Source organism: Exserohilum turcica (assembly GCF_000359705.1).
Source record: "Exserohilum turcica Et28A unplaced genomic scaffold SETTUscaffold_11, whole genome shotgun sequence".
NCBI lineage: Eukaryota > Fungi > Ascomycota > Dothideomycetes > Pleosporales > Pleosporaceae > Exserohilum > Exserohilum turcicum.
In genome coordinates, this window is record NW_007359926.1 from 1,034,864 (window position 1) to 1,058,642 (window position 23,779).

At 51.3% G+C, this 23,779-nt stretch overlaps 10 protein-coding genes across 10 annotated transcripts; 4 read left to right on the forward strand and 6 right to left on the reverse strand.

Annotated features, from left to right (window-relative positions):
* Positions 1-244: 244 nt before the first annotated feature.
* Positions 245-1,525, forward strand: SETTUDRAFT_145994 (uncharacterized protein; the record flags this gene model as incomplete). Its single annotated transcript, XM_008023979.1, has 3 exons — positions 245-326; positions 383-435; positions 540-1,525. The coding sequence occupies exons 1-3, from the start codon at positions 265-267 to the stop codon at positions 1,523-1,525; spliced, it is 1,101 nt and encodes a 366-aa protein (XP_008022170.1). The 5' UTR covers positions 245-264.
* Positions 1,526-1,529: 4 nt separating this feature from the next.
* Positions 1,530-3,832, reverse strand: SETTUDRAFT_167190 (uncharacterized protein). The gene has a single exon (XM_008023980.1). The coding sequence runs from the start codon at positions 3,721-3,723 to the stop codon at positions 1,657-1,659; it is 2,067 nt and encodes a 688-aa protein (XP_008022171.1). The 5' UTR covers positions 3,724-3,832; the 3' UTR covers positions 1,530-1,656.
* A 928-nt stretch (positions 3,833-4,760) lies between these two features.
* Positions 4,761-7,027, forward strand: SETTUDRAFT_167191 (uncharacterized protein; the record flags this gene model as incomplete). Its single annotated transcript, XM_008023981.1, has 1 exon — positions 4,761-7,027. A coding segment is annotated over exon 1 (2,123 nt), but the record flags the coding sequence as incomplete, so codon positions are not given.
* Positions 7,028-7,184: 157 nt separating this feature from the next.
* Positions 7,185-8,278, reverse strand: SETTUDRAFT_146002 (uncharacterized protein; the record flags this gene model as incomplete). The annotated part of the gene is made up of 2 exons (XM_008023982.1): positions 7,185-7,846; positions 7,897-8,278. 2 exons carry the CDS (start codon positions 8,276-8,278, stop codon positions 7,185-7,187), a joined length of 1,044 nt encoding a protein of 347 aa, XP_008022173.1.
* A 3,199-nt stretch (positions 8,279-11,477) lies between these two features.
* On the forward strand, positions 11,478-12,080 carry SETTUDRAFT_36942 (uncharacterized protein; the record flags this gene model as incomplete). Its single annotated transcript, XM_008023700.1, has 1 exon — positions 11,478-12,080. The coding sequence occupies one exon, from the start codon at positions 11,478-11,480 to the stop codon at positions 12,078-12,080; it is 603 nt and encodes a 200-aa protein (XP_008021891.1).
* Positions 12,081-12,098: 18 nt separating this feature from the next.
* On the forward strand, positions 12,099-12,863 carry SETTUDRAFT_167192 (uncharacterized protein). Its single transcript, XM_008023983.1, has one exon. The coding sequence runs from the start codon at positions 12,494-12,496 to the stop codon at positions 12,674-12,676; it is 183 nt and encodes a 60-aa protein (XP_008022174.1). The 5' UTR covers positions 12,099-12,493; the 3' UTR covers positions 12,677-12,863.
* Positions 12,864-13,142: 279 nt separating this feature from the next.
* Positions 13,143-15,353, reverse strand: SETTUDRAFT_175375 (uncharacterized protein; the record flags this gene model as incomplete). Its single annotated transcript, XM_008023984.1, has 3 exons — positions 13,143-14,921; positions 14,987-15,024; positions 15,075-15,353. The coding sequence occupies 3 exons, from the start codon at positions 15,351-15,353 to the stop codon at positions 13,580-13,582; spliced, it is 1,659 nt and encodes a 552-aa protein (XP_008022175.1). The 3' UTR covers positions 13,143-13,579.
* A 758-nt stretch (positions 15,354-16,111) lies between these two features.
* SETTUDRAFT_36944 (uncharacterized protein) lies at positions 16,112-17,319 on the reverse strand (the record flags this gene model as incomplete). Its single annotated transcript, XM_008023701.1, has 3 exons — positions 16,112-16,908; positions 16,973-17,104; positions 17,160-17,319. The coding sequence occupies 3 exons, from the start codon at positions 17,317-17,319 to the stop codon at positions 16,112-16,114; spliced, it is 1,089 nt and encodes a 362-aa protein (XP_008021892.1).
* A 738-nt stretch (positions 17,320-18,057) lies between these two features.
* Positions 18,058-19,987, reverse strand: SETTUDRAFT_158901 (uncharacterized protein; the record flags this gene model as incomplete). Its single annotated transcript, XM_008023985.1, has 2 exons — positions 18,058-19,770; positions 19,835-19,987. 2 exons carry the CDS (start codon positions 19,985-19,987, stop codon positions 18,058-18,060), a joined length of 1,866 nt encoding a protein of 621 aa, XP_008022176.1.
* Positions 19,988-21,797: 1,810 nt separating this feature from the next.
* Positions 21,798-22,927, reverse strand: SETTUDRAFT_182780 (uncharacterized protein; the record flags this gene model as incomplete). Its single annotated transcript, XM_008023986.1, has 3 exons — positions 21,798-22,202; positions 22,348-22,586; positions 22,771-22,927. 3 exons carry the CDS (start codon positions 22,922-22,924, stop codon positions 21,798-21,800), a joined length of 798 nt encoding a protein of 265 aa, XP_008022177.1.
* Positions 22,928-23,779: the final 852 nt, after the last annotated feature.

Here is a 23,779-nt window from a genome sequence, read left to right on the forward strand (position 1 = left end):
TATACATATTCCAAAGATAATTGAGCTACAAGGTGGTAATGAGTATATAGAGGGGAGAGATAGGCGTTGTGTAGGAGAGCGGCCAGATTTCGGCTAAATTATTCTTGGCAGGACAAAACTTTTGTGAGGCACCTCCGTACGTACCCTTAGTTAGCTATCTCCGGCGCTAGGCGCACTTAACTCCGTGGATGTGGATGGGGCATTATCCCACTTTCACTAGGTTTGCGCCGACGCAAACTTGGACAAGGCAAAGGCAAAGGCAACATGGTTCGGGTGGAAGATGAAGGAATAGTGGGCTTGGATCGTCCTGAGCAGGCTAGTCTTAGGTTTGAAAAAAAAACACAATTTCAGCTTGATAGGTTCGGTTTACTTATTTCGGCAGGCCTGCACCCACTGGCCTTGAAGGCGAGGGCACTTTGCAAGATGCTGTAAGAGGTGCATCCAGTCTCTTTTACATCCCAGTTCCTGCTACGCTATTTAATTATTATCTTCTTTCTGTTGTTGTTGTTGTTGTTGTTCGAATTCTTACAGCGCTGTAGATCTCATAACATCGTACCACGACCTCAATCCTTCCACCATCGACGTCCTGGATGAAGAACCCTCACCTCTACAATTCATGCGCTATGTCGCGCGCAACCGGCCCTTCGTCCTGCGCAATGGCGCCGCCACCTTCCCAGCACGCAGGAAATGGAGCGCTCAGTATCTCAAGGACGTGATGCGCGGCCAAACCGTAAACGTCGCCATGACGCCCCACGGCAACGCCGACTCGGTCGTCCAACTCCCCTCTGGAGCAGGCTCCGTCTTCGTCAAGCCGTATGAAACAGAATCGCTGTTCGAGGACGTTTTGGACACAATCCAGGCTCAAGAAAAACACGGCACAGCCTACGCTGGCCCAACACTCTACGCGCAAACCCAAAACGACAATCTGCGCAACGAGTATGCGACGCTCTTCGCAGACGTGCCCACTTCCATCCCATTTGCGCGTATAGCCCTCGAACAAGAACCAGACGCCATCAATTTCTGGCTGGGAAACTCGCACTCGACCACCGCACTGCACAAGGACAACTACGAAAATATCTATGTCCAGATCCTCGGGAATAAGCAGTTTGTCCTCCTACCGCCCGTCGAGGCGCCTTGTGTGAATGAAAAGGCCGTGCTGGCTGCGACGTATCAGCCCAAGGCTATGACGGCGGACCACGAAATGACGCATCTTGTTATGGCGGTCGATGAGCCGGAGGAATACGTTCCGTTTGCAACGTGGGATCCCGATGAGCCGGCCGTCAATGCAACGCCGTACTCGCGGCTGTCACAGCCTCTGCGCGTGACACTGCAAGAAGGCGATATGCTGTATCTACCTGCGCTGTGGTACCACAAAGTGAGCCAGAGCTGCAGCGAAGAAGGCATCTGTTGTGCGGTGAATTACTGGTACGATTTGGATTTCAGCGGTGGATTCTGGAGCACGGCGAATTTTGTCAGAAGCACTGGATTACTGTCTATGCAAACGAGAGCAGAAGATGGAAAATAGGCAAGTATGATTGTGGTAGGAGGAGAAGAAACAAGGAACAAGGAACGAACTATGGTTAAGGGTATCTCTAGGATCTATGACACACAAAGCCCAACAGCATGGCAACGTCTCCCGACGCTCATGCTTCTCTATCAATGTCTAATCTTGACTTTGATGTCAACACCCCTTGCGCTCCGCCACACGCTGTCGCTGACTTTGACGGGCAATTTCCTTCCTTTGAGGCGCTGGTCAATCAACCAAAGACCAACAACAAATTCATATCTGGTCAGCCGCCCAATGGCTCGTCCGTCCACCAGGTCCCATATCTCCTCCAATACAAGTGTCGGTAAGCGGCTCCTCATCCAGATCTCTTTGACCACAATGTTCAGAACATCGGCGGATGGATCGTCGTCAAGTGGCGCACTAAGTGATGAGGGTATATGAAGGCCTTTGTTTGCCGCCCAAACCCCCTCGTAGCGCTTTCGCTCTCGGTCAGTAATCTGATCACGCCATCGCTTACGCGTACCCTCGTGGTGTTTGTTCGGATGTTTTCGCCCTTTGATACCCATGATTCGCGTGCCCTTCTTCTTGTACTTGTCGGCCTTATCTTCATCGTCTGACGACGAAGGCTCTTTGCGCATTGTGGTCCGCAACTTCCCTGTGCTTCTGGGGGGCGAATTCTTCTGCGGCGAAGGGGATCGGTGGAACGGCAGATGATGGTGGTGCTGCTTGCGCGGTGGAAATAGAGGCTCAACTGATATGGGCCGAGACGCAGGAGAAACAGTACGAGAGTGTGAAGCCAAAGCTGCGCCCATGATGGCACTCGACAGAGACTCTCCTGTCATGTGCTGTGTAATCTGTTTGACTGATTCGCGCTGATAGTTGTTGTGATACACCGAAGGCGAAGCGGTCCTTGCACTGGATGTTGGCCGATGAGGCGAGAGATTCGGCATCGGAGATACCGAACTTGGCTTTTGGCTGTCTGCGCGCGGCTTGATCTGTATAGGCGTTGTCGGTTGAAGCTTCTGGGTAGGTGGTGCCGGCTCAATTTTCCGCGAAGTTGACCGACGAGGTGGAGGCACAGTTGGCTTGAGTTTCTTCTCTTCCTCTTCCTCTTCCTCTCCTTCTTGCTCTTCCTTGGCAGACTTGAAAGAAGATGGTGTTGATGGTGGTCTGGAGCTTTCCATAGACGTCGAAATCCTCCTTCTTTGTGCCGAGGGCGACCCTGACAGCTCCACTGGCTTCGGCGGTGGCGTTTTAGGTGGCTTGGAGGCAGCCAGTTGTACTTGCTTCTGTTTGATCGCAGGAGACTTCATGGGATCCTTCTTGGGTGTATTGAAGTATGCCTTGTTACCGGAGCCATCGGCGTATCGCGGAGGCAGTTGGATCTGGGGCTTTGGCTTCGGTTTGACCGGTGGGGGCGTCTGCGTCTTCTTCCTCTGCAACGGAACGTCGTCGCCAGGGTCTGGCGGTAGGCTGAATGTACGCCGTGGTTTCGGGGAGCGGACAGGAGGTGGTGAGCTTCGCGCAACGTGCAAAGGTGGAGACGGAGACGAGTGTCGGCTCGGGATCATTGGCTGGCCTTGCTCAAACATTTTCACCAGCGTATTCGTAGGCGGAATGGGGGTATCGTCGGTAGGCTTGTTGGGTGGCTCCCGTCGTTGAGCGTGGCTTGCAGTTGATTGCGACCCAAGGCTGTCCCTTCTCTTCTGGGGTTGCTGGCCGGGCCTCTTGGGCTCAAGCCTTGCGAGTAGACTTCCCACACTGCCAGCGGGAGGTAGTGTATCCATCTCGTTTGGCTCTTGTTCGCGTATCGCAGGCGCTGGCTGTAGCCTTGGTTGGGGTATGGGCCTCAGAGGGCTGTGTCGGGCAGCCGCCAGCCGTGCCGCGATGTTTGACGGAGAGGACACGGGGTTGGCGTGCTCGTCAGGCACGCTCAGCGAAGCAGTGCTGTCTGTGCCGGAGAGGTTCGGTCTGGTGATGCTTGCCGAGTCGCCAGTGTGATCTCTCCGCAAGGGTGCTGGGCTGCCTGTTCCAACCCTCGTGGCCGCCAGCAATGCTGCATTTCCCCGTCCAGTATACGTGTTAGTCGCCGGCTTCGGCTTCACAGCGGGCTTGGAGAAGGCTCTCGAGGCACCTTGCAACGCAGCGCTGCGCGTGTTGGACTGCGCATCTCCGGCTGGCTGCGGAGCCTGGCCATGGTTGCGTGCAGCGCTCATTTATGCTCCATCAGGTTGGTCAGCAGAGATGACGTACGCAGGGGGGGTTAAAGTAGTCGGGTCCGAGTAAACTGGATTGCTACGCAGCATGGAGAGAAGAGGTAAAGAGGGGACCGCGCTGAAAGCGAGCGGAGTCGCAATCCGAGTGTTCCAAGATTAGCATTGTTCGGCTTGGTAAATGACCCCGGCGTATCCACTTGCCCATGAGTGATGTCCTGAGCAGCGCGCTAACCGCTTGAGTGCTTGAGAGCCACGTGACCGCGCGTGCCGCTAGACGCGACCCTCCAGGCATCCACGACCCTCCAGTCAAATACCAACACTGGCCCACAAAGAGGTGCTTCTCCTCGATGCACTCAAAATGGCCGCCGATACACCCATGCCAGACGCGGATGCCGTCCGGGAGAATACGCTCATGTACGGGCACGATGACGAGCTCGACGAAAAATACCCTGCGCGGCCGTTGAATGCACACAAGACATTGCCTTTTCATACGCTGTTCACAGAACTCTTCAATCCGCTCATGGACACGCAGAAAAAGAAGCAGGCTGTGGGGGCTCGTCGGAAGGCTGGACCGCACGGCCGTCCCAACCTATCCCCTCACGAAGCCAAGCGGAACATTGTCGAGCGGTACATTTCGAACTGGCGAAAACAGGTGGGAAATGATTTTTACCCAGCAATGCGTCTCATTATTCCTGAAAAGGACCGGGACAGAGCCATGTACGGTCTGAAAGAGAAGGCAATAGCAAAGGTCTTGATCAAGCTCACCAAAATCGGCAAGGACTCAGATGACGCCAAGCACATGCTCAACTGGAAGCTGCCGGGACAGTTGCAAAAAGCCTCAGCCTCAACGGCTGGTGACTTTGCCGGGCGTTGCTACGAGATTCTGTTATCGCGACAGCTCAGGACAGAGTACAGCGACATGAGCATTGCCGAAGTCAACAATGCTCTCGACAAACTTTCACAGGTCGGCACTGAAGAAGAGCAAGTCAAGATCTTCCAGAGATTCTATCGGAGAATGAACGCCGAGGAGATGACATGGCTTATCCGTATGATCCTCCGTCAGATGAAGATTGGTGCGACTGAGAAGACGTTGCTTGATATCTGGCACCCGGATGCCGAAACCCTGTTCAACGTATCGTCAAACCTCAGGCGTGTTTGTTGGGAGCTTTATGACCACGGCATCCGGCTTGAAGGCGAGAACACTGGCCTCAGCTTAATGCAATGCTTCCAGCCACAACTGGCTCAGTTTCAGGACAAAGTAGGATCATTCGAAAAGCTAGTCACCAGATTCAAAGGAGATTCAGAAGACGATGCTTTCTGGATTGAGGAGAAGCTCGATGGTGAACGCATGCAGCTGCACATGGTAGAGGATCCGGAGGCGCCAGGTGGGAAGCTGTTTGGCTTCTGGTCACGAAAGGCAAAAGACTACTCCTATCTCTACGGAAGACACTTTCACGGCGACGAGGCTGGAGCAATGACGCGATTCATAACAGACGCGTTTGGAAAGAATGTCAGAAACATCATTCTTGATGGAGAGATGATTACGTGGGATATGGAGATTGATCATATCGTTGGTTTTGGCACGCTCAAGACGGCAGCCATATCCGAGAAGGAGAATACAACCAACAAGGAGACCGGTCAGCGACCACTGTTCCGAGTCTTTGACTGTGTGTATCTAAACGACACGCTACTCACCCAATACACGCTCCGCGACCGCCGCCGTGCTCTGGAAAGCGCTGTCAAGGGTGTACATCGCAGACTGGAAATTCATCCATACATTGAAGCGCATTCGCATACCGAGATTGAGCCTGCACTGCGCAAGGTCGTGGCTGAATCCTCTGAGGGCCTGGTGCTAAAGAATCCTCGTTCAATGTATTGCTTGAACCAACGGAACAACGATTGGATGAAGGTGAAGCCGGAGTACATGTCAGAATTTGGAGAGTCACTCGACTGTATTGTGGTTGGCGGATACTTTGGTTCTGGACGTCGCGGTGGCGCCCACTCCTCTTTCCTTTGTGCGTTGCTTACGCACAAGGATGCGAGACCAGGCGACCCCAAGTATGAGCATTGCTGGTCGTTCTTCAAAGTTGGTGGCGGATTTAGTCGTGACGATTACGCTGCTTTGCGAGGTCGGACAGAAGGAAAATGGCATGACTGGGATCCTCGGCGACCACCGCCGTTCATTGAGTTGGGTGGCCATGAGCAGAACCGGCAACATGAAAGGCCAGACCAATGGATAAGACCGAGTGACTCTATCGTACTTGAGTGTAAAGCTTCCAGCGTTGAAGGCAGCGACAAATTCCGCTTCGCATGGACGCTCCGCTTTCCGCGCTTCAAACAGCTACGTATAGATAAGCGATGGGATCAGGCGCTTTCCGTGCAAGAGTTTCTCGAGGTCAAAACCAGAGCGGAGATTGAGAGGTCTGAGAAAGAAAAAGAATTCAAGATCGAGCAGTCACGCCGGAAAAGGGCGCGCACGACGAAGAAGCCACTAACGGTAATGGGTAACGATGCTATAACGACACCATATGCTGGTCCAGAGTCCAAGCTCTTCGATGGACTAAGCTTCTACGTGATGACTGAGCAAATACACCCGGTGAAGAAGTCAAAAGCCGATATTGAAGCACTTATAAAAGCCAACGGTGGCAGCATCGTACAACGCGACTCGACAGACAAGAACCTCATCATTATCGCAGACAAACGACTGATCAAGGTCGCTTCCCTGGAAAAGCGTGCCACAAACAACATTGTCAAGCCGATTTGGATCCAAGACTGCATCACTCAAAACCAAGTAGATGCTAGTGCAATACCGTATCTACTTCCTTTTGAGCCGAACAGACACATGTTCTACCTCCACGACGACGATCAGTTCGAATTCGAGAGCCACGTAGACGACAACGGCGACTCATATGCACGAGACATTGCAGACGTGGAAGAGATGAGAAGATTGCTTGACGGTATGACGCAGCCGGAACAGCACACCATGTTCAACCAAGAAGAGTTTCTGGAGCAGCTGGAAGACCATGGCAAGTCCATGGAGCAACTGAAGACCCGCATGTTCCGTGGCGTCAAGGCTGCATTTCATAACCACGAGGAGAGTACGGCGTGGATGTTGAGGGCACATCTGGTTAAAAACTATCTCCGTTTTGGCGATGCACTGATTGCTGGTGACGAAGAGGAAGATGGAGTCACACATATCATTGTTCCAGAGGAAAAATCTTCATCGAAGAGAGAGAATTCAAAGGTCAGTGGACTTGCTCGAGTAGTCGGCGTAGGATGGGTAGAAAAGTGTTGGGAGGAAGGCACCCGGGTGGACGAAGAGAGGTTCCAGTGGGGTTAGGTGTGCCCCTTTGCATTTTAGGGTAATTCTGGAGCATGAATCACGATAGCAACGATACCACGGGATTGAAACAGTCATCTACGATATTCTTTATCAGACTGATTATAGAGAAAATGCTTGTTTAGAACGTGCTTCCCCCCGTTAACTTCCTCCGCCAACTCCTCTCCCTCAGTTTGCCTTCGCCCGTATCCACCCGCGAAATTCTCAGCTCATCGCTCGGTACCATCAACGCGCCTCCACTCCGCCTTAAGCGCTTCCGCAGCTCGGCTTCGCCTAGATATTCTGCCTCGGGACCAAGCTCTTGTCTAATAGCAGCCGAGTAGTCCAGGATGCTGCGCAGCAGCCCTGGTCTTCGTCCACTCCTGTACATCCTCGAGCCGCGCCGCGTATCAAGCCACATCCCAGCCATGATGCACGCCCAGAGGAAGTTGAATATGGAAACCATGAAAAGAAAGATGTAGGAGAAGCCCCACTGGTATGTCTCGCTGGGTTTGCACAAGCCATGCTCTAGCAGGTACGACGTATTGTAAATGTCTGTGGGGAGGTCTTCCAGAGCAAACGCAAACTGATTCCGTGTTGATGGCGGGGGAAGCTTGAATCGCCAATGTTGCTGGAAAGTCGTGATGTTGAGGCTGGGGGCATCGAGACGCACTGTGGTAGGGCCTGATGTGCTGTTTACCACGAATTCCGAGTACATACTGATATTGCTGAGCTCCGAAAGGCCAGGTCCGTTTTCTAGCAATCTCGACACTTCGCCGGTACGATTATCGAATTGTTGCATGTCTGTGTCTCGTGAGTCAATTGTTAACACAGCGGCCGTGTATGTAACGTACAGAGATCAACAGCGTCCTTGAGGTCAAAATCGTATTCAGTGATGATCAGGCCGTCACTGTAGCCGAGCTCACTGAGCCGACCCGCGTCATGAACGATGTAACGCACGCACCTAACCTTATACCACTCGATAAGGTTGTAGTCGTAGCTTTGCACATACGGTTCGTACGTAGTAATATAACCCGTCATGGCCGCCATCAACGTGGGAAACGCCAAGACGTAAAAGGTCGACAGGAGCATAGATAGGATAGCCAGCCGTCGAAAAAGACGACCCCAGGTCTTTTCCCCAAACGCCAGAAACTCTTTTGCTAGCACGCCCAGCGTGCCCATGGTGGTTGTTTCAAACGCCATTGCAGCGTATAGTTTGTACGATGTAAAATGCATCTCCATGTGATACACCAGCCACTCATTGAAGACGCGGTAGTTGACCCAAGTCAGCAGGAACTGTCCGCCTCGTCCGATAATCAGGTCCCAAGCGACATCGATGACCTTGACCTGGGTGAATGTAAAAGCACCAAAGCTAAGATTGGGCGTAAAAAAGTACGACGAGTCCATGATGCGCCACGTTGCGCCCGGCGCCTCTTTCCAGAGGCCATTGGGATAGCAGTCTCGGCCCATGATGTAGCTCTGCGATGCCATTTCGGCTGCGGCGGCGAGGACGACAATGACGGCCAGGGCAAGCGGAAGTGAGAGAATAATAAGAGCTACTCTCCAGGGAAAATACGACCATTTTTCTGCAAAGCTGGCTTCGCGAAATTCCATCTTCTGCTGTAGTAGGGCGGACTTTGATCCGTCGTCATGGCGTTGCATGTCCATGTTGTGGACGTGTGGAGTCTGCTCTTCAATGGCGTTGTGGCACAGAGCAGATGACCTCAGGCTAGAGGAGAAGTAGCATGTGAAGCATTCCGGGAATAAAAACAAGGCAAGTAGAAGCGTTCAGGTTAGATTCGCATAGAAAACTGGGTTGAGCTTTCGAGCGGGTGGCATTCAGGCGTCCACGATCGTCGTTGAAACTGGGGATTGCGGCAGGCCAAGCGAGGCGCAGCACTCAAGTATCGTACCTGGGGGGCCGAAAGCTGGCCAGGAGAACCAAAATACGTCGCTTTGCTGGAGACAGTAGGTACTTGTTTGTGCCATGTTGTTTCTAATAGGTATAGTTTTCGGTATGACTTCTTCATGTCGCGAATGGTGGTTGCGCAGGTAGTACTATACATAGTTGAGTAAGGGTTATGTAAAATTTACTGCATTGTCTGAGCAACTACTAAGCAATTACCTAAAAGGTAACTAGGCTATCCTGAGGCTAAAATAGAGATGCTATTAAATAACTTTCACAAAGAGCATTTATCTTGTTACATGGGACAGGCTGCTGCACCAAGAGTATATGTCGTACTCGGCATTGGCGCGGTGACACTTACTCATGTTACGGGTTACGGGATTAACCTTAAATAATACCAACTAAACACGGCCTAGATCAGCTCTGTTTGCTTTGTGTTTTAGCCTCTTGCTATCAGTTAGTGTGTTTATCTATGTGCTCAACCTTGCAATTCCCACCGGTTATACCAGATATATCTTGGCATCTATCCTCTCATGATAGCCTGTTCCATGTCTCTGCGCGATTAAAGACCTAGTAGGCTCTATAGAGAACACTTTGCGACATTGCTTACTATTTCGACCCACTAGGTTATATCTTTTAATATGGGGACCAACTCCAGGATAGGGTTGTTCATCTTTTCTATTGGATGACGTACCTATAGTGCCTGTGAAGCGGCGGTTTAATAGAGTATAGATCGTTCATAACCCCTACCATTGAGTCATTATATTCCAGTGTCAACAGATCAGTTATTATGTAACTGTGGATATTTATGAGCTAGAGTTTTAATATATATATACCTCTGACCTGCGTCTATTGGTATTATCCAGACTATCACACAGTACCCCCTTCATTGTACAATTTTCACTGTACATCACTGCTTTTTTCTATCGTGTACTCTATTGCGCTATCAAACGCGCTACTGCAGCACGTTAAAATTACCCATAAAGCAGATAAATACAATTTCTACAAGTATGTGTAGTGCAGACTTTACAGTATAAATCATCTGACAAATTTAGTGAAACTACCTCTTCTATCTCTTCTTGCAATAGCATCCACTACAAACGCATGGGTGGTATATTGTCGGATGCAGTTTCAAGAGGTTTTACCTGAAGTCTCATACCCATTTTTTATCAATCACGCGGTAGCAGCCTGTGCAAGCTCGGGTTGTGTTTTTGATAATATCAACGAGAACAAGCTTTTAACCTGTCGAAATTGCCCTAGATACATTAGTGGCAGGATTTTCCCTACACAAATTGGCGACTCTACTGTGAGGACACGGTGTCTAGCGTCTTAGAGTTACTATTACTTTTGAAACAAAAAATCAAATTCGAATAACAAGCCAAAGACTGCTTTCATACACTGCATGATTTTATCTTTTCACGCAAATCAAAATTAGGTATCACTATAGAATATATACTAACAAAGTCAAACGGGCTCCTATCACCCACTAGGTTCACAAACAGAGAGAATCAGTAAAGTACACAATCCATTGCTCGGCTCCTGGCAAACGGGGCCTTGGCATTCCCGAACGCCAAGTGCACCTAGCAATTTTGTTTTCGGTCAAATTTCATCCACTGGATAAACTGAGAAGTACGAATCTATGTCTCTTGGTAATGTTATCTTCTGCTGTGTACTCTGTATTGGGTTGTAGAATGCACTACGTTGGCACGTCAAGATATCCCATACAACAAGTACGTACCTAGTTAACCAAGACAGCTACATCTCTAAATTATATGGCTTCAACTACTTGCACACAAAACACAAAAGAACATCAAGGCCATATACTCTACATTAGCTGCATGAATATGTGTCCTGCTGCAAAAGACAATCAGGGGCGCAGTTCGTATAGCCGAGGTTTGCCGTCGTGTACCTGGGATACTTATCCAAAGTAACCCCGTGCATAGCCGTACCGGGACCCACACGGCTACTTAGGCCATCGAGGTACTCAATCCCTCAACAACCGTGCGATTCAAGTCCACAGCTCTTGCATCTACAACAATCCGCACAACGTCCAGTTCGATATTTCATGCCGCAACCAACCCAGCGCATATCATGGCAGATAATATGTACCATGCAGCTTCGGGGCTGCACGCCATGTCGGGCAGGTCTACTTAATCTATGCTAGCGCCACACACACCCCGCACGCAACCAGGGGCACGCAGCGGAGCAATCAACGCAACTGAGTATTGTTTACAGCCTCTTCCCACAAGATGATTCGGTACCGCGTGGCGATGGAATCTCATCATAGCTAGCTAATAGCAGGACATGTATTGACTGTGAGATTGGAGCAGGTGAGTAGGATTCGAAGGGGCATCTTCCTTCTCAGGGACTGCTGCTGCCGCTGCTGCTTTAACTCCTTCATCCTCGCCCGAGGGGACAAGATACCTAGGAGCCGCGTGAACATTGCAAACTCAGCATTACTTGACTCTTTTGAACCTGTTCGACGTGCCACATGCGGTAGAAAACTGAGACACAAATTTCCACCACGCAATGGCGAACCCCTGGAACCCGCGAGTAGCGCTGCTAACCACACTGCTCGCCGCGGCTCTCCTAGCCGCCTTCTACACGTACCAGCTGCCAGCGGCCCTGGAACTCAGCACACCGCCCGCTCCGCCCAGCAGTGGGATCCCAGGGCTTGCGATATCGCTGAACCAGACGACTCGCGGCACCCCAGCAACGCTTGTCGTGGCCCTCGAGAACCACCACCAAGAGACGGTGTACACGGTGCTGAAATGGGGTACGCCCATGGACCCGTCTGCACTCGACACAGCCGTCTTCAGCATCGTCGATGCAGATACCCGCGAGCAAATTCACCAGGATATCCAGCACGTGAACCGAAAAGTACCACCGCCCCCCAATCAGCTGGTTACGCTTGCGCCGGGTGCACGCCAAGAATTCACCGTCGTGTTTGAGCGGCCTTGGATGTCTCGCCACAGCAGACCTGCCACGTACAAGGTCAGCGCGAAAGGCGTGTTCAAGGCCGGCTGGGCCAAAGCCGCCGAGGGCTTGACAAGGCAGGAATTGTACGCTTATGCAGAGAGTCCGTTTAGCCAGGCGAGGTTTGCGACGGAAGAGGTTGTATTAGAAGTGTAGAGTAGAGAAGTGCAGAGTAAAAGTCAAGTCAAGTTAATTGAATGAGATGTTGAATGCAAAAGTAAACTGGGTATATAAGAAACCAAATCGCCGTATCATTAAACCCCCAGGCCAACATCACATCCCCCCCCCTTATCAATACGCTCAGAACTGTAACGCATAGGCGCCATACAAATCCGCTGTCAAAGCACTGTTCTTTCTCTTGCGTACACTCCGAACTGTACTGCGTAGGTGTCATAGAAACCCGCTATCGAAGCACCTGCTCCTTTCTCCTCCTTCACTTAAATGATCTTACACTGCGTGAGCGTCTGCCACAGGTACTACACACGCACAGGTTAGTATATTTATCCTCTCTTAATTGCACCAGCCACCCAAAAAACCCCCATCTCAGAATAACCTTCTTCGGCTTCTCAATGCGCTCTGAAAGCGTTCTTCGCAGTTTCCTGGCCGAGTCCCTTGACGTCTGCTTGGACAAGCCTTTGAGCGGCGCGCTCGAAGACGCTCTGGGCGATTCATTCGACGATGTCGAGTTTGTCGAGGCGTGTGTTTTCGTTCGCTCCATTTTCTCTCTTTTCCTTTCTCTCTCCAATTGGTGATATACGAGTAGTAGTAGTGTGTTGTTGATTGATTGGCTGGTATGTATTGCTGGAAAGCACACAGAGAGAGGTACTTTATATGTAGTATAAACGACTTAATATATAGGCGGCGAGTAGAACCCTACCAGGCCCTGTGGTTTCTCTGTATAAGCACTATTAATAGCGAAAAAAGCAGATGGCGAATTGAATTTTAAAATTTATGTTATGCATGAGAAGGGAAGGGAGAGCGGGAAAGAAGGGAGGGGGGTGGTGGAAGTTTATACTTGGGAAAAAACCATATTTCTCTCTCACCTCACCTCACCTCCCCCCTCCCCTAATACGGTAAAACAGGTGAGCACACAACCACGTTGTCATTTCACCCCCCGAAATCGCTGGTAGCTGATTTGTCCACGTGAAACAAATCACATATGCAAAGGGAATAAATGGGGGGTAAGAGGTTCCAGGCACTTCCAGCATGACGAGGGGAGACGTGTGCTGTGATTCGCCGGATGAGGCCGGAATACGACGTTCACGCCCAAACACATCGTCTCGTCGACTGACTTGGGCGTATAGAGCTGCACGGCAACTTCCGCAATGAGACGGCAAGTGGGTATGATCGACCGTTGTGTTGGGGCAGAGGGGAGGGGGAGGGGGGAACTAGTACCCAAGGGTTCGGCGGTCTCGTGGCGGATAAACCCTTGAATGTTAGGCATTTGGTGCATGACCTGACTGCCCCCCCCCTCCACAATACACTGGCCTGGTCTTGGAGATCGCGCGGACTCACCAATAAACATCAAACGGAGGAACGGCCATAATAAAAAAAGTCAAGCCACCTCTTCTGACTTGCCATGTGCTGTCAAGTGACACGGTTTGCGCCAGAGAAGCCAAGAGACTTCACGTCGAATCCTTACTGTACACCGTAAGCTACTTGCGCGTCCCCAGTCCCCAAATATCACACAGTCTTCTTGCAACACCTTCCCCACTCCAGTATGCGCCCGTAACTGTGCCCAGCGCCACAAACGGCGCGCAGTGCTCACCCGCCACCCAAACCCCGCGTTCGGGCATTCCCTTCCGTAACGCCTCGACGTCCTCATCACCAGCCTGTAGGCCGGTTTGAAAATTGCAATACGAACCGTATCCCGCGAGCTCGTCGTTTGCCCATGCCGTGGCCAGGACAGCTGTAGGTTTGCAGCTAGGACTACTTTCGGCGTAATTGGGGAGTAAGGAATAGTAATCGGCGAAGAAGCTGACTAGCAGATCCGTGTGCTTCTCGGGTGGGTTTGATGCAACAAGTTTTGCGACGTGGAGGCTTGTCGGGCCATGCATGTAAAAGAGAAGAGTCGGATGCGCTGTTGCCTCTGGTAGCGCAGCAAGATTGACAGCTTCTTGGTTCCAGCCTTTGGGATTTCTTGAAGGCGCATAGGTAGGATTGATCCAGTGTGTGAAGCCAGGGTAGTGTGCTAGATTGATTGGCGAGTCTGAGGATTGGCGAAGGGCCGATGCTGATTGTGCTGAAGAAGAGGAACCAGCCGCATTCCAAAAGGCAGTCGGAAAAGTAATGTAGACCTTATCCAGATGCCCGTATCCAAGATTACTGACCGCTTCGGCAAATCGTCCCGGCAGCTTAGGTACAAAAGCATCCGTGTTTCTCTTGAGCCAGCCCAAAGGCGCCGTCATGACCACTTCGTCAAAGGTCATATTTTCTCTTCCCTCGAGCTCTAGAGTAACACTGGTATGTCCGCTACTTCCATGCGACAAGATTCTCTTGACCTTGTGTTCGAATAGCGTTGTAGCACCTTTGAGTGCTGGCTGAGCAATCTTATCTAAGATCTTGGCATATGTCGACGCGACAAAAAGGTTTTCGCCGTCGATGCACTCCTCGAGCCAGAAAAATTTTAAACTTTGCGTCTGGATTGGAGAGCCAACAAAAGCACCCCACATCTCGGCCATGTGGAGAATAGTTTGTTGCCTCTTCTTCGCTTCGTCATCGTCACCGGGAAACATTTTTGCGACCTGCTCCTCAAAGTAGTTGTACAAACTTTTTTCCGCTGGTATGGTTGCAGACTCCTCGTTGGAAAGCCTCATTGCTCGCTCGATGATAGCCCAGACGTGCTCGGTATTTTCTGCTGCTTCTTTGTCAGGCAGACACTTTCCAGCACTATCGAAAACAGCTTGCCGGCCATCCCAGTTCATAGTGACCGTGTTTGTTTCTTTGGCAAGATCAAGAATGGGGTTGTCGTGTGTGCCATGTATCCAGTTTGGGCCTCTGATCAAGAGTTAGGTCAAAAGTCCTTTGCTCAGTGAGAAGACTGAGAATGATTCCAGACTCACAGATCGACCAAGTGGCCCAAGGCATTGCTTTGGCATAGCTGCATGACATTCAGTTTCCAAAGCCCTGGAATCTTCAATGAGTACTCACCCTTCCACCGACCCTGTCTCTTCCCTCGAGGATAGTGACCTTGGCACCCTGCCTCAGCAATATGTCCGCACACCTCAGCCCCGCAACACCAGCTCCAACGACGCAAATGTGCGGAACCTTGGGCGCGGCTCTTCGGATCATGTTGGGTTCCTGCATGTAGCCTTGGCGGTGCGGCGAACTGGAAAGATCTCTCGATATACGTGTCTCCCCTTCGGGTGTCGTTCTATCATCCGTTCTATTAGCATTTCGTCCAGCGTTTTCGTTGCCGATATTCCCCATATTGGTGGCGTGTGCTGCCGCAAAATTGGAGGCGAAGATAGAGAGCGTAGCTGTAAAAGTGAAGAGATGGATCCAAGGAGATTTGTTGAATAAAGATCTAGAGTAAGCAAGGTGCGGGACGGCCTGTGGTTGAGCATCACACTAGGCTTTCACGCGCCAGCAGTGATCCATGGCTCGCCGAGCAGCTGGCATTCCCGGGTAGCAAGCAACCGAGAAGCGGTAGATATATAGCGCATATAGCGGTGCGGGAAAAGAAGGATGCAATCAAGGGATAAAGAGGGAAAATGGCGCTATAGCGCGAGCGGCCGTTGGACATACTTGGAGATGTTGGTGCTGAGAAGGGAAGGTGGGGCAGAAGCGCAACGCTGAGCCGCCGCGTGATAGAGGCCCAGCCCAATCTTTGCTATCAGAACAATGTCAGAGGTGGATGCGCCTAGGCGGCAAGTGAGGCGTGTGATGAGGCGGAGTGTTGATAGCCGTGCACATGCACGTAAGATGGCCGCCGCCAGTCCGCTGTCCTTAGCTAGCACTAGGGCCACGAGGCTATCTCGTCGACTTGATTGGACGCATCCAGGGAAACGCAGCTTACTGTAGCGTCTTTCATTAGGCTATGCTACTACCAAAGAGAGTACATTCATTACAAGAAAGCTTGCATGGCCGCTGTGGCCTTGGTATCATATCTCGTCCATCATCAAACAAAGACTGGCCTGCTGGTGCCAGCGCACCTCACTCAGCACGGCGCCACAACCCGACCGCGCCTATTTATCCTTGGAGCCAATGTGGAGCTTGTTCTTCATCTTCTCCTTCAAGTGAGACATCTTGCCGCTCTTCTCCTCGCTGCTGCCCGCAGACTCGGACTTGCGGCTAGACTCGGACCTGCGACCGGCTTCGTCCTCGGCCACGCCTGCTATACTGTCAGCACTGCTCAGCACGCGCCCGGCTTCTTGCGTCAACCTACTCTTGGGCTCCTTGGAAGACGCCGCGTTCTGTTTAGCAGCAGCCTCCTCGAACTTGCTGCTGTCCGAGACAACACCAGTGTCTGTCCATGTTGGAGTGTCGCGCTTGTCCGATTCCTTCTCCGCGTCCGTCTTGGTGTCAGGCTCAGTGGGAGAGTCGGAGCGCTTGTGCTCCGAGCCAGCGTACACACCAGACGAAGCCGTCACCGAGTCGGGGGCAGAAGTCTTGATAGCAGCATCTGAGCTGGTTGTGGTTGTGTTGACTGCAGTGTCGGGTGTTGCAGGAGTGACATGGCTGGGGGCGGTAGGACCAGCTCCTGGGGCACCAGAGCGACTGATGTCATCTAGCGGGTTCTCCTTCCAAACTTTGTCCGTCACGGCAGTCGTCTCAGCTGTAGACGGTGTGGTGTCGCTGCTCAAGACAGCAGTGTCGGGCTTGAGGGACGTAATTGGCATGCCGACATTGGATGTGTCGTCGTTGCGCTCAGACGTGGACGTGGTAGAGGTTGTGGTTGCGGCTGGGTCTTGCTTGACGGGGTCCAGCTTCAAGAATTCACCCGTTCCAGACGTCGTATCCTTTACGTTCTCAGTAGCTTTGGCTTCATGCGGTCAGCACTACAATGCATCGGATAGAGAGAGCAGTATGGCGACGCCAGAACTTACCCTCGTTGCCCTGGTCAAACGGCTCGGTAGCAGTGCCCTTGCCTAGTACTCCAGATACAGGCTCCTTTCCTGCCGTTTCGTTGTTGGAACTCTCGAGGTAGCTGGCCTTGTCTGCTGTGGCTAGAGGAGTTGCTGCGAAGTCCGTCAACCCGAGGTACATCATCACGGAGGAACTTATCAAACTCACGAGCATTGCCCTGGTCGTAGGGCTCTGTGGCGGTGCCTGGGCCAGTCTCACCCGAGATTGGCTCCTTGCCCTGCGTCTCGTTGTTCTGCGTCTGGTCGCCGTAGATGAGCTTGGAGGCTGCCGTGGTGGCATTGGCTGCGAGGTTGGTGATGGTCTCCATGTTTGCTGCAGCTAGTGCTAGTCAATTGCTGGGGATTAGGTGGGCTGTAGGGGTTCAATGAGTAAAAGCAAAGCTTGGTGTGTCTGCGTCTGTGTTTGGGTTGCGAGACGGGTTATGAAGGCAGGCGGGCAGTGACGTAGGTGTTTGCCTGTGTCCCAGTTCCAGCATGCAGCCCGTGTCTAATCTACTCTACAGCAAGCGCCTAGCCGCAGCCGCAACCTAATTTGTGCCTTGATTGGACGCTACTCAGCGCCTCTCCAATTGATAGTCGCGCCTTCGAAACCGGCTTCTGGCCATGTTTCGCTGGATTGCGTCGTCGCAGTCAATGTCCCATACCATTCTGTACTTGGAGCAATCCGAGGCCGACGCCTTCATTGTCCCGACACGACGGCGCTTGGCATACGTCATACGCTAAACAACATCCTCACTCTCCCGGACTACATCGCTTCAAGCCACCCAGATGCTGTGCCTCTTCATTTATCATAGCCTGGTTACATTCATCGCCGACTCAACAGGGGGCGTTGCAAGTCCAACGCATGCATTCGCGACCTTGTTCAGCCTCGCTGACCGTCTGGCCCCGGACCACTATCCGCATGTATACACATATGCATGCGTGCGCCTTGCACCGCATTGGAGCAGGCAAAACGCCTTCTTACATGGCCATGGTTATAGTGGGCGCGCCACTTGAGCCTCAACATCCATCCTCCTTGGTTTGCAGTATCCGTTCCTAGTCGTCCTTCAACATCCTCCAGTGCGGCACAGCTTTCCAATCCCTGGCTGCCAATTCCACACAAGGCTGGAGCATTCCTCCATCGTACTGTCGTTTCTCGCCATTGGTACTGTAACGCTAGGTGTTGTTGCTGTGCGCTTCATGGACCGACTAAAATCTACGACGACAATGGTTCCCAATGCGGTCTCGTCATTTGGACCGAATGCACGCCTTGTCTTGACCATGAATACAAGGCGTTGCTCGTCGAGCACACCCGTGACACTTCTTGTGTAACATGCACCGCCGGCAGGTAATACTGGGTTGAGTATGCTGTGTACGCGTTCTGAACAGGGGCAACAAGATGCTGGGGGCGGCCACATGCGAATAGGCGAATGTCGATACCGCGTCCTACTGTCCACAAAGTCTGGCTTTGTTTGGACAATGATAGCCTTGCCCTTGCGGTTCACCAGAGCCTCACCGAGACCTATCTCACGTCGTGATCCTATTCGAAGCCTAAGACACGGGGGCTTCGAAGCGTCGTTGCAGCACCGATCATCTTCGACAAGATCCAGAAAACTCGTGCACCCGTAGTCGTACGCCCTAAACTTTGTCTTGCTCAGCACAAAGGAGCGTGGCGAAGGGTCATTGCTGGAAAATTCTGCGTGTTGGCTCCAGCTGTAGAGATCCGGTGTAGGTTTCCACTGAGGCTTATTGGACGAGTCTATCACATGGAGGTATACATCATCTTCGGGAAGCAACCACTCATCAGCCAAGTCCTCCTCTTCACTGTGGAATTCCAGCCTGGTGACATAAAACGCACGCGATTGGCGAGACGATGCCTCAGCCCATTCTCGCCGCGACTCAACAATCACCGTCTCGTTCGTGTGCTCGTCCAGCTGTAGCGTAAGATCGGTCCACGAGTCGTGAATTGGTCCCTGATTATGCTGGCGACGGTACAGCCGCTCGTTCGTTTCCAGACTGTCCGGTAACGGCGAATTGATTGGGAACCGAGCAACGTGGTAGAAGGAAGTGTAGTCAATCTCCTCAACCTCAAATGTGCTTTGGTTCGACACGGCATACAAGTAGTCGTTGTGTATCTCGAAGGCGACTGTGGAGCCAATGTCGGATCCATGGAAATTGTCAAGAAGCAGCGTTTTTGCGCCATCTGGCAGTTCGTCCTTGTCGCTGAGACATATTCCGCCAATCTCCCACTTGTGGTGGCCGTCATTTCCCCGCCCTGTATACGTCCCGTAGTACAGGTAGTCGGCCGTGTTTCTGACAAACAGCTTGGAGCTCGAGGCCAACGGCACTACTCGGACTAGCCTTCTATTATCAGGACATCCAAGCCGCGTATCAAGGGCCAGAATATAACCACCATCCGGCCTGTCTTTCTCTGCAACGTAAGCAGCGAGTATTCCTTCGGCATAGTTGAGCAGATCCAGCTTCAAGTCTTCCGGCGACGCAAAAGAAGGACCTAGGATGTGTCTCACGAAAGCGCTGAGATCGAGACAAACATCACATGATTGTGAGCGTAAATCCGAAACACGAACCATATAACCTTTGAGCACGCACAAAATCCCGTGTCGATAAACAAAAGCATTCCCGGTGCCCCATACATGTGCTCCAAAAGGCTGTGCATTGGACAAGGCGCTTCTTCTGTCGTAAATTGCTTCCAGAGCATGTCTATATGTGATTACCCCTTCTCTTGCTAACCTCGCTTCTTCCGTATAGGCATACTCCATCTGTCAGCAATTGTCAGCTCTGTCTGTAAGCTGCAACCGCATCATGCTCATTCCCAATGCTTACTTGGACTGCACTTCTGCAGACTGTCCGTTCGTCCAGGAGAGCCCGCAACTGCCGACATGTTACACTTAGATGCACAATGTCTTCGAGGCTCAAATGGGCAGCAACACAGAACAGAATGTCAAAAGGGAGTTTGTCCAAAAAGGAGGGACTCATAGACAGTGGATATATTCGCACAAAACAGCGATAGAGAGGTCTTCCAAAGAAAATGAAAAAAGCTGGACACGTATGCCACCGGTGTTGCCCGCAAAGAACAAGGGAAAGAAGCCGTGGAAGAGCAACCAGAAAAAGCCGCAACTATCGTGTAATTGAAGAGAGAACCATTTGCTGCACGAAGAACACTCTGTGAAGGTATCGAACCACGTACACCCAAGGGCTCCATTTCCAATTGTAGTTGGTCGACAGCAGAGCCGCATCCAAACTAGACATGGTACCCCCTCGGAAAGAAAAAGGCAATACCTAATGGCAAGCACCGGGACTATTACTAGCCCCACTCCAGCTACCCACGTCCAGCCTACTTTCCTTATCCCAGTCCCGCGATCCCGCCGTATTTGTATCGGTGTGAACCAGGCTGAGCCAAGCAAAGGGCACCCTTGACCAAAGCACTACCTACTGTACCTCCATAGATGGAACCGACAAGAGAAAAAAGGGCTTTTTTGTCGCACATTTGTGCGACCAAGGCTGCGGAACCTGGGGCTTTTTCTTACACACACACACACACACACACTATGCATGGCATACCGATCAGAAAGCGGGCGAGGAATCGCGTGCGTGAGTCCTCCTAGCGTGATGCTGATGCTGATGGCTTGGAGCTACACACTCAACTTTTTCCCGCAGCTGAGCCTGCAGCTTGCCAAGAGGCTGTTGAGCCGCATCGCTAGCACTAAGGTGCGAAAGAGGGCTAGGCTTCTGCGTGCGTGGTGAGCAAGGACTAGGTAGCCTCGGCGCCTTTTTTTCTAGGGTGAGGGGTAAAGTGTGATACTTACTGACACCCCGCACATGGATGTCCGTAAGTATTGCATGGGCGAATCACTCGTCTTTCTGTGTTGAATTATCGAAGCGGAACTCGCTCGTTCCCGCATAAACATACATTGATAATCGTACTTACACACGCTTTTCGGACTATGTAGTAGCCTAGCCTAAGTACTTACATCCACATTCTACACCCTTTGTTCAGCCTTGTTGCACCACACCCACACACACACAGTGAACTTTTTTTTTCAGCCTGACCCCCCTCCTTTCTGAACCACACAAGATAAACACCGGATCCTGTACCCGCCTCCGCATGCAACCTTAGCTTGTCCAATGCATGTTGTATATATAACCCTGGATTATGAATGCTAGGCGCAGGTCCCGCTTCACGTCTCCATCAACGCCACAAGCCTGGTTTAGTTGGCGTTTTGCCCTGTTTTGTTAATGGTGGTGGTGGTAGGCGTGCGGAGGCGGGAATGTGCCTACAAGGCGCATGCATGCATGTATGTATGTGTGCATGTATGGGAGATATGTTGCGCTTGGTATGTAAAGTGCATGCGTGACCATGCGCAGGGGTTAGTGATATGTATGTATGTAAGAAGTCAAAACGAGTTTAGCATGGCGTGTTCGGTTGGTGATTTCGGCCTTTCTTTTCCATGAGGCTCTGCGGAATGAGAGTCGGTCTTGTTTACTAAGCAGAGTAGCACAAACGAGAAGTCCTGGCAAAGGTGGAGATTGAGTGGATGATAGAAGGGGGATTTGGGGCGCCAGAAAGATCAGGCTTGGTTATGATTAGCAGTAGTAACATGGCACAACAGTGCCAAAAGACCGAGTACTATAATATCCGCCTTGAGAAAGAAGACGAAAAAAGTAGATCAGTATCTCCCAGACACCGAGCCACAACAAACAGAAGTCCAGAGAGTGGAAGGATATATCTTGCGTCCCGGAATCAACTCCTATTCCATCACTTCCCCTTTCGCACTCCTCACTGACTTCAACACAGAGCCAAAAACTCACAGCCCGGCGGCAACTCGCCAAACGGCCAAACATCCATGTTCCTATTCGCCTTGACCTCAGCCAGTACAGTCAAAGGTTCCGCATGGTCAACCCAAAATTTTGTATCGGCACAACACACTGCACCATCCTCGTTGTCGTGATCGTGAATACCGAAAATACTGCCTTTGAGCTTCGCGTCCCTCACATACGCAACGGGTGACGCAGCCATGATCCCCGCGGCATGGTTCTTTGCAAATTGAATGTCTACGGCTTCGATGCCGCGGCCCCATGCACGTAGTGCAGCCATGATAGCTGCGGGATGCGAGGATAGGATACTAAAGGCCATGATGTTGTTGGTGTTGTTGGTGTTGTTTTGGCTCTCTTCTCGCAGACGGGATAGGATCTACAGCACAGCAAGTCAGTTGGTCGTCAGTCGCCAGTGGGTTTAATCACCAGTTCCCCATCCAGCTACTCGGCACCAACCATACCATACTAACCACAGCAAAAGCAACAGCAATTCACACACACACACACACACACACACATACCTTTGTTGCTAACCCCTGCCTCCGATACCCCCCCTCAACACACAACTGCGTAACCCAGCACACACAGCGCTCGCCATACATCCAGCTTGTCGCAAACGCATATCCCACAAGCGTCTTGCTGTCCTCATCATCATCGCTAGTCGTACTACTACCAGCCATTGCCCGTACAAAAACACTGTTTGTACCCGGCGCAAGGCACTGGTCGCGGAGACGCAGGGGCGTCATTTTAACACGTGTACCTGTTTTACATTGTAAGTAATACGTTAGTCAATCAATCCATGCATTACGTCCAAAAGTTCATGGTTCAGTCCACCAGTCTATCCCACCACCACCACCACCGAACCAAACCTAACCTAACCTAACCAAGATAAATAAAAAAAGGAAAATGTAAATAGGAACACAGAAATAAAGGTATACACATACCCTGCTTACAATACCTCCTCCCCATTCTCTCCGCCGCTTCCGCACTCCAAACACCATATGCAGCCGAGAACAACCCTGCAGCTTGCTCGAGCATCGTATCTGAGACATGGGCTGCGGGAATGGTTTCCAGGCTGAAGATTGGGATGGTGGACATTGTTTCCTCTTACCCCCCTCTTTTTTTTTCCTTCTTTCCTTTTCTTCTCGACTCTTCTCGTCTCTTCTCGTTGGTGATTGGTGGATGGATTGTGAGGCAAGAGAGTTCGGAGTTCTGGATCGAAATATCGAGGGGAAAGGCTAGGAGTATTCAAAAAGGGGGAGCGACGGGGGATTTTTTTCCCGTAGAGTGATGGAGTCTTTCTTGGAAAGTGCTTCTTATATATTAGTTAGTTAAAGAAAAATACAATGTGTGTGTAGATGTGAGAAAGTTTTTCTTCTTTCTTTTTTTTTCTTTTCGAAATCGTGGTCGCGAGGCCAGAAAGAACCATGGGTTCGTGAGAGAGAGAGAGAGGGAGTCATACAATGTGTTTTTTTTTCTGGTTCTATTCGGTAATTTCAGGGTATGGCTGGGGCCCAATCACTTGGTTCTAAAAACTACTTTTGCACGTTTTTGTACAAGTCGAGGAGGGTATTTACATCTGAACCAATCACACCATTGTGTCCTTGGGCAGTCGTTATATTCTTTGTAGCCCCTTTTCATACAGCCGTCTCTTGTAGTAATATGGTGTCGAACTCGAACACATTTGGTACTCCGAGTGATGCTGTAGCGCACGCAACACACTGGCATACAAATACGTAGTTGTATTCTGGCATAAGGCTAAAGGAGGTCAATAGGTCCGATATACTAGGGGTAAAAAGGGCGCCGCGGTTTAGTTGCCCCCACTTCTTTGGTGGGACGCGGCGGGCGGAAGATATTAATAATACTACAACTAACGTGGTTCATAAGCGAGTCGGCTGTAACGATGTTACAACTTCGCCAAGTATTGAGCCAATCCCAGAGCCGGATCGGAGG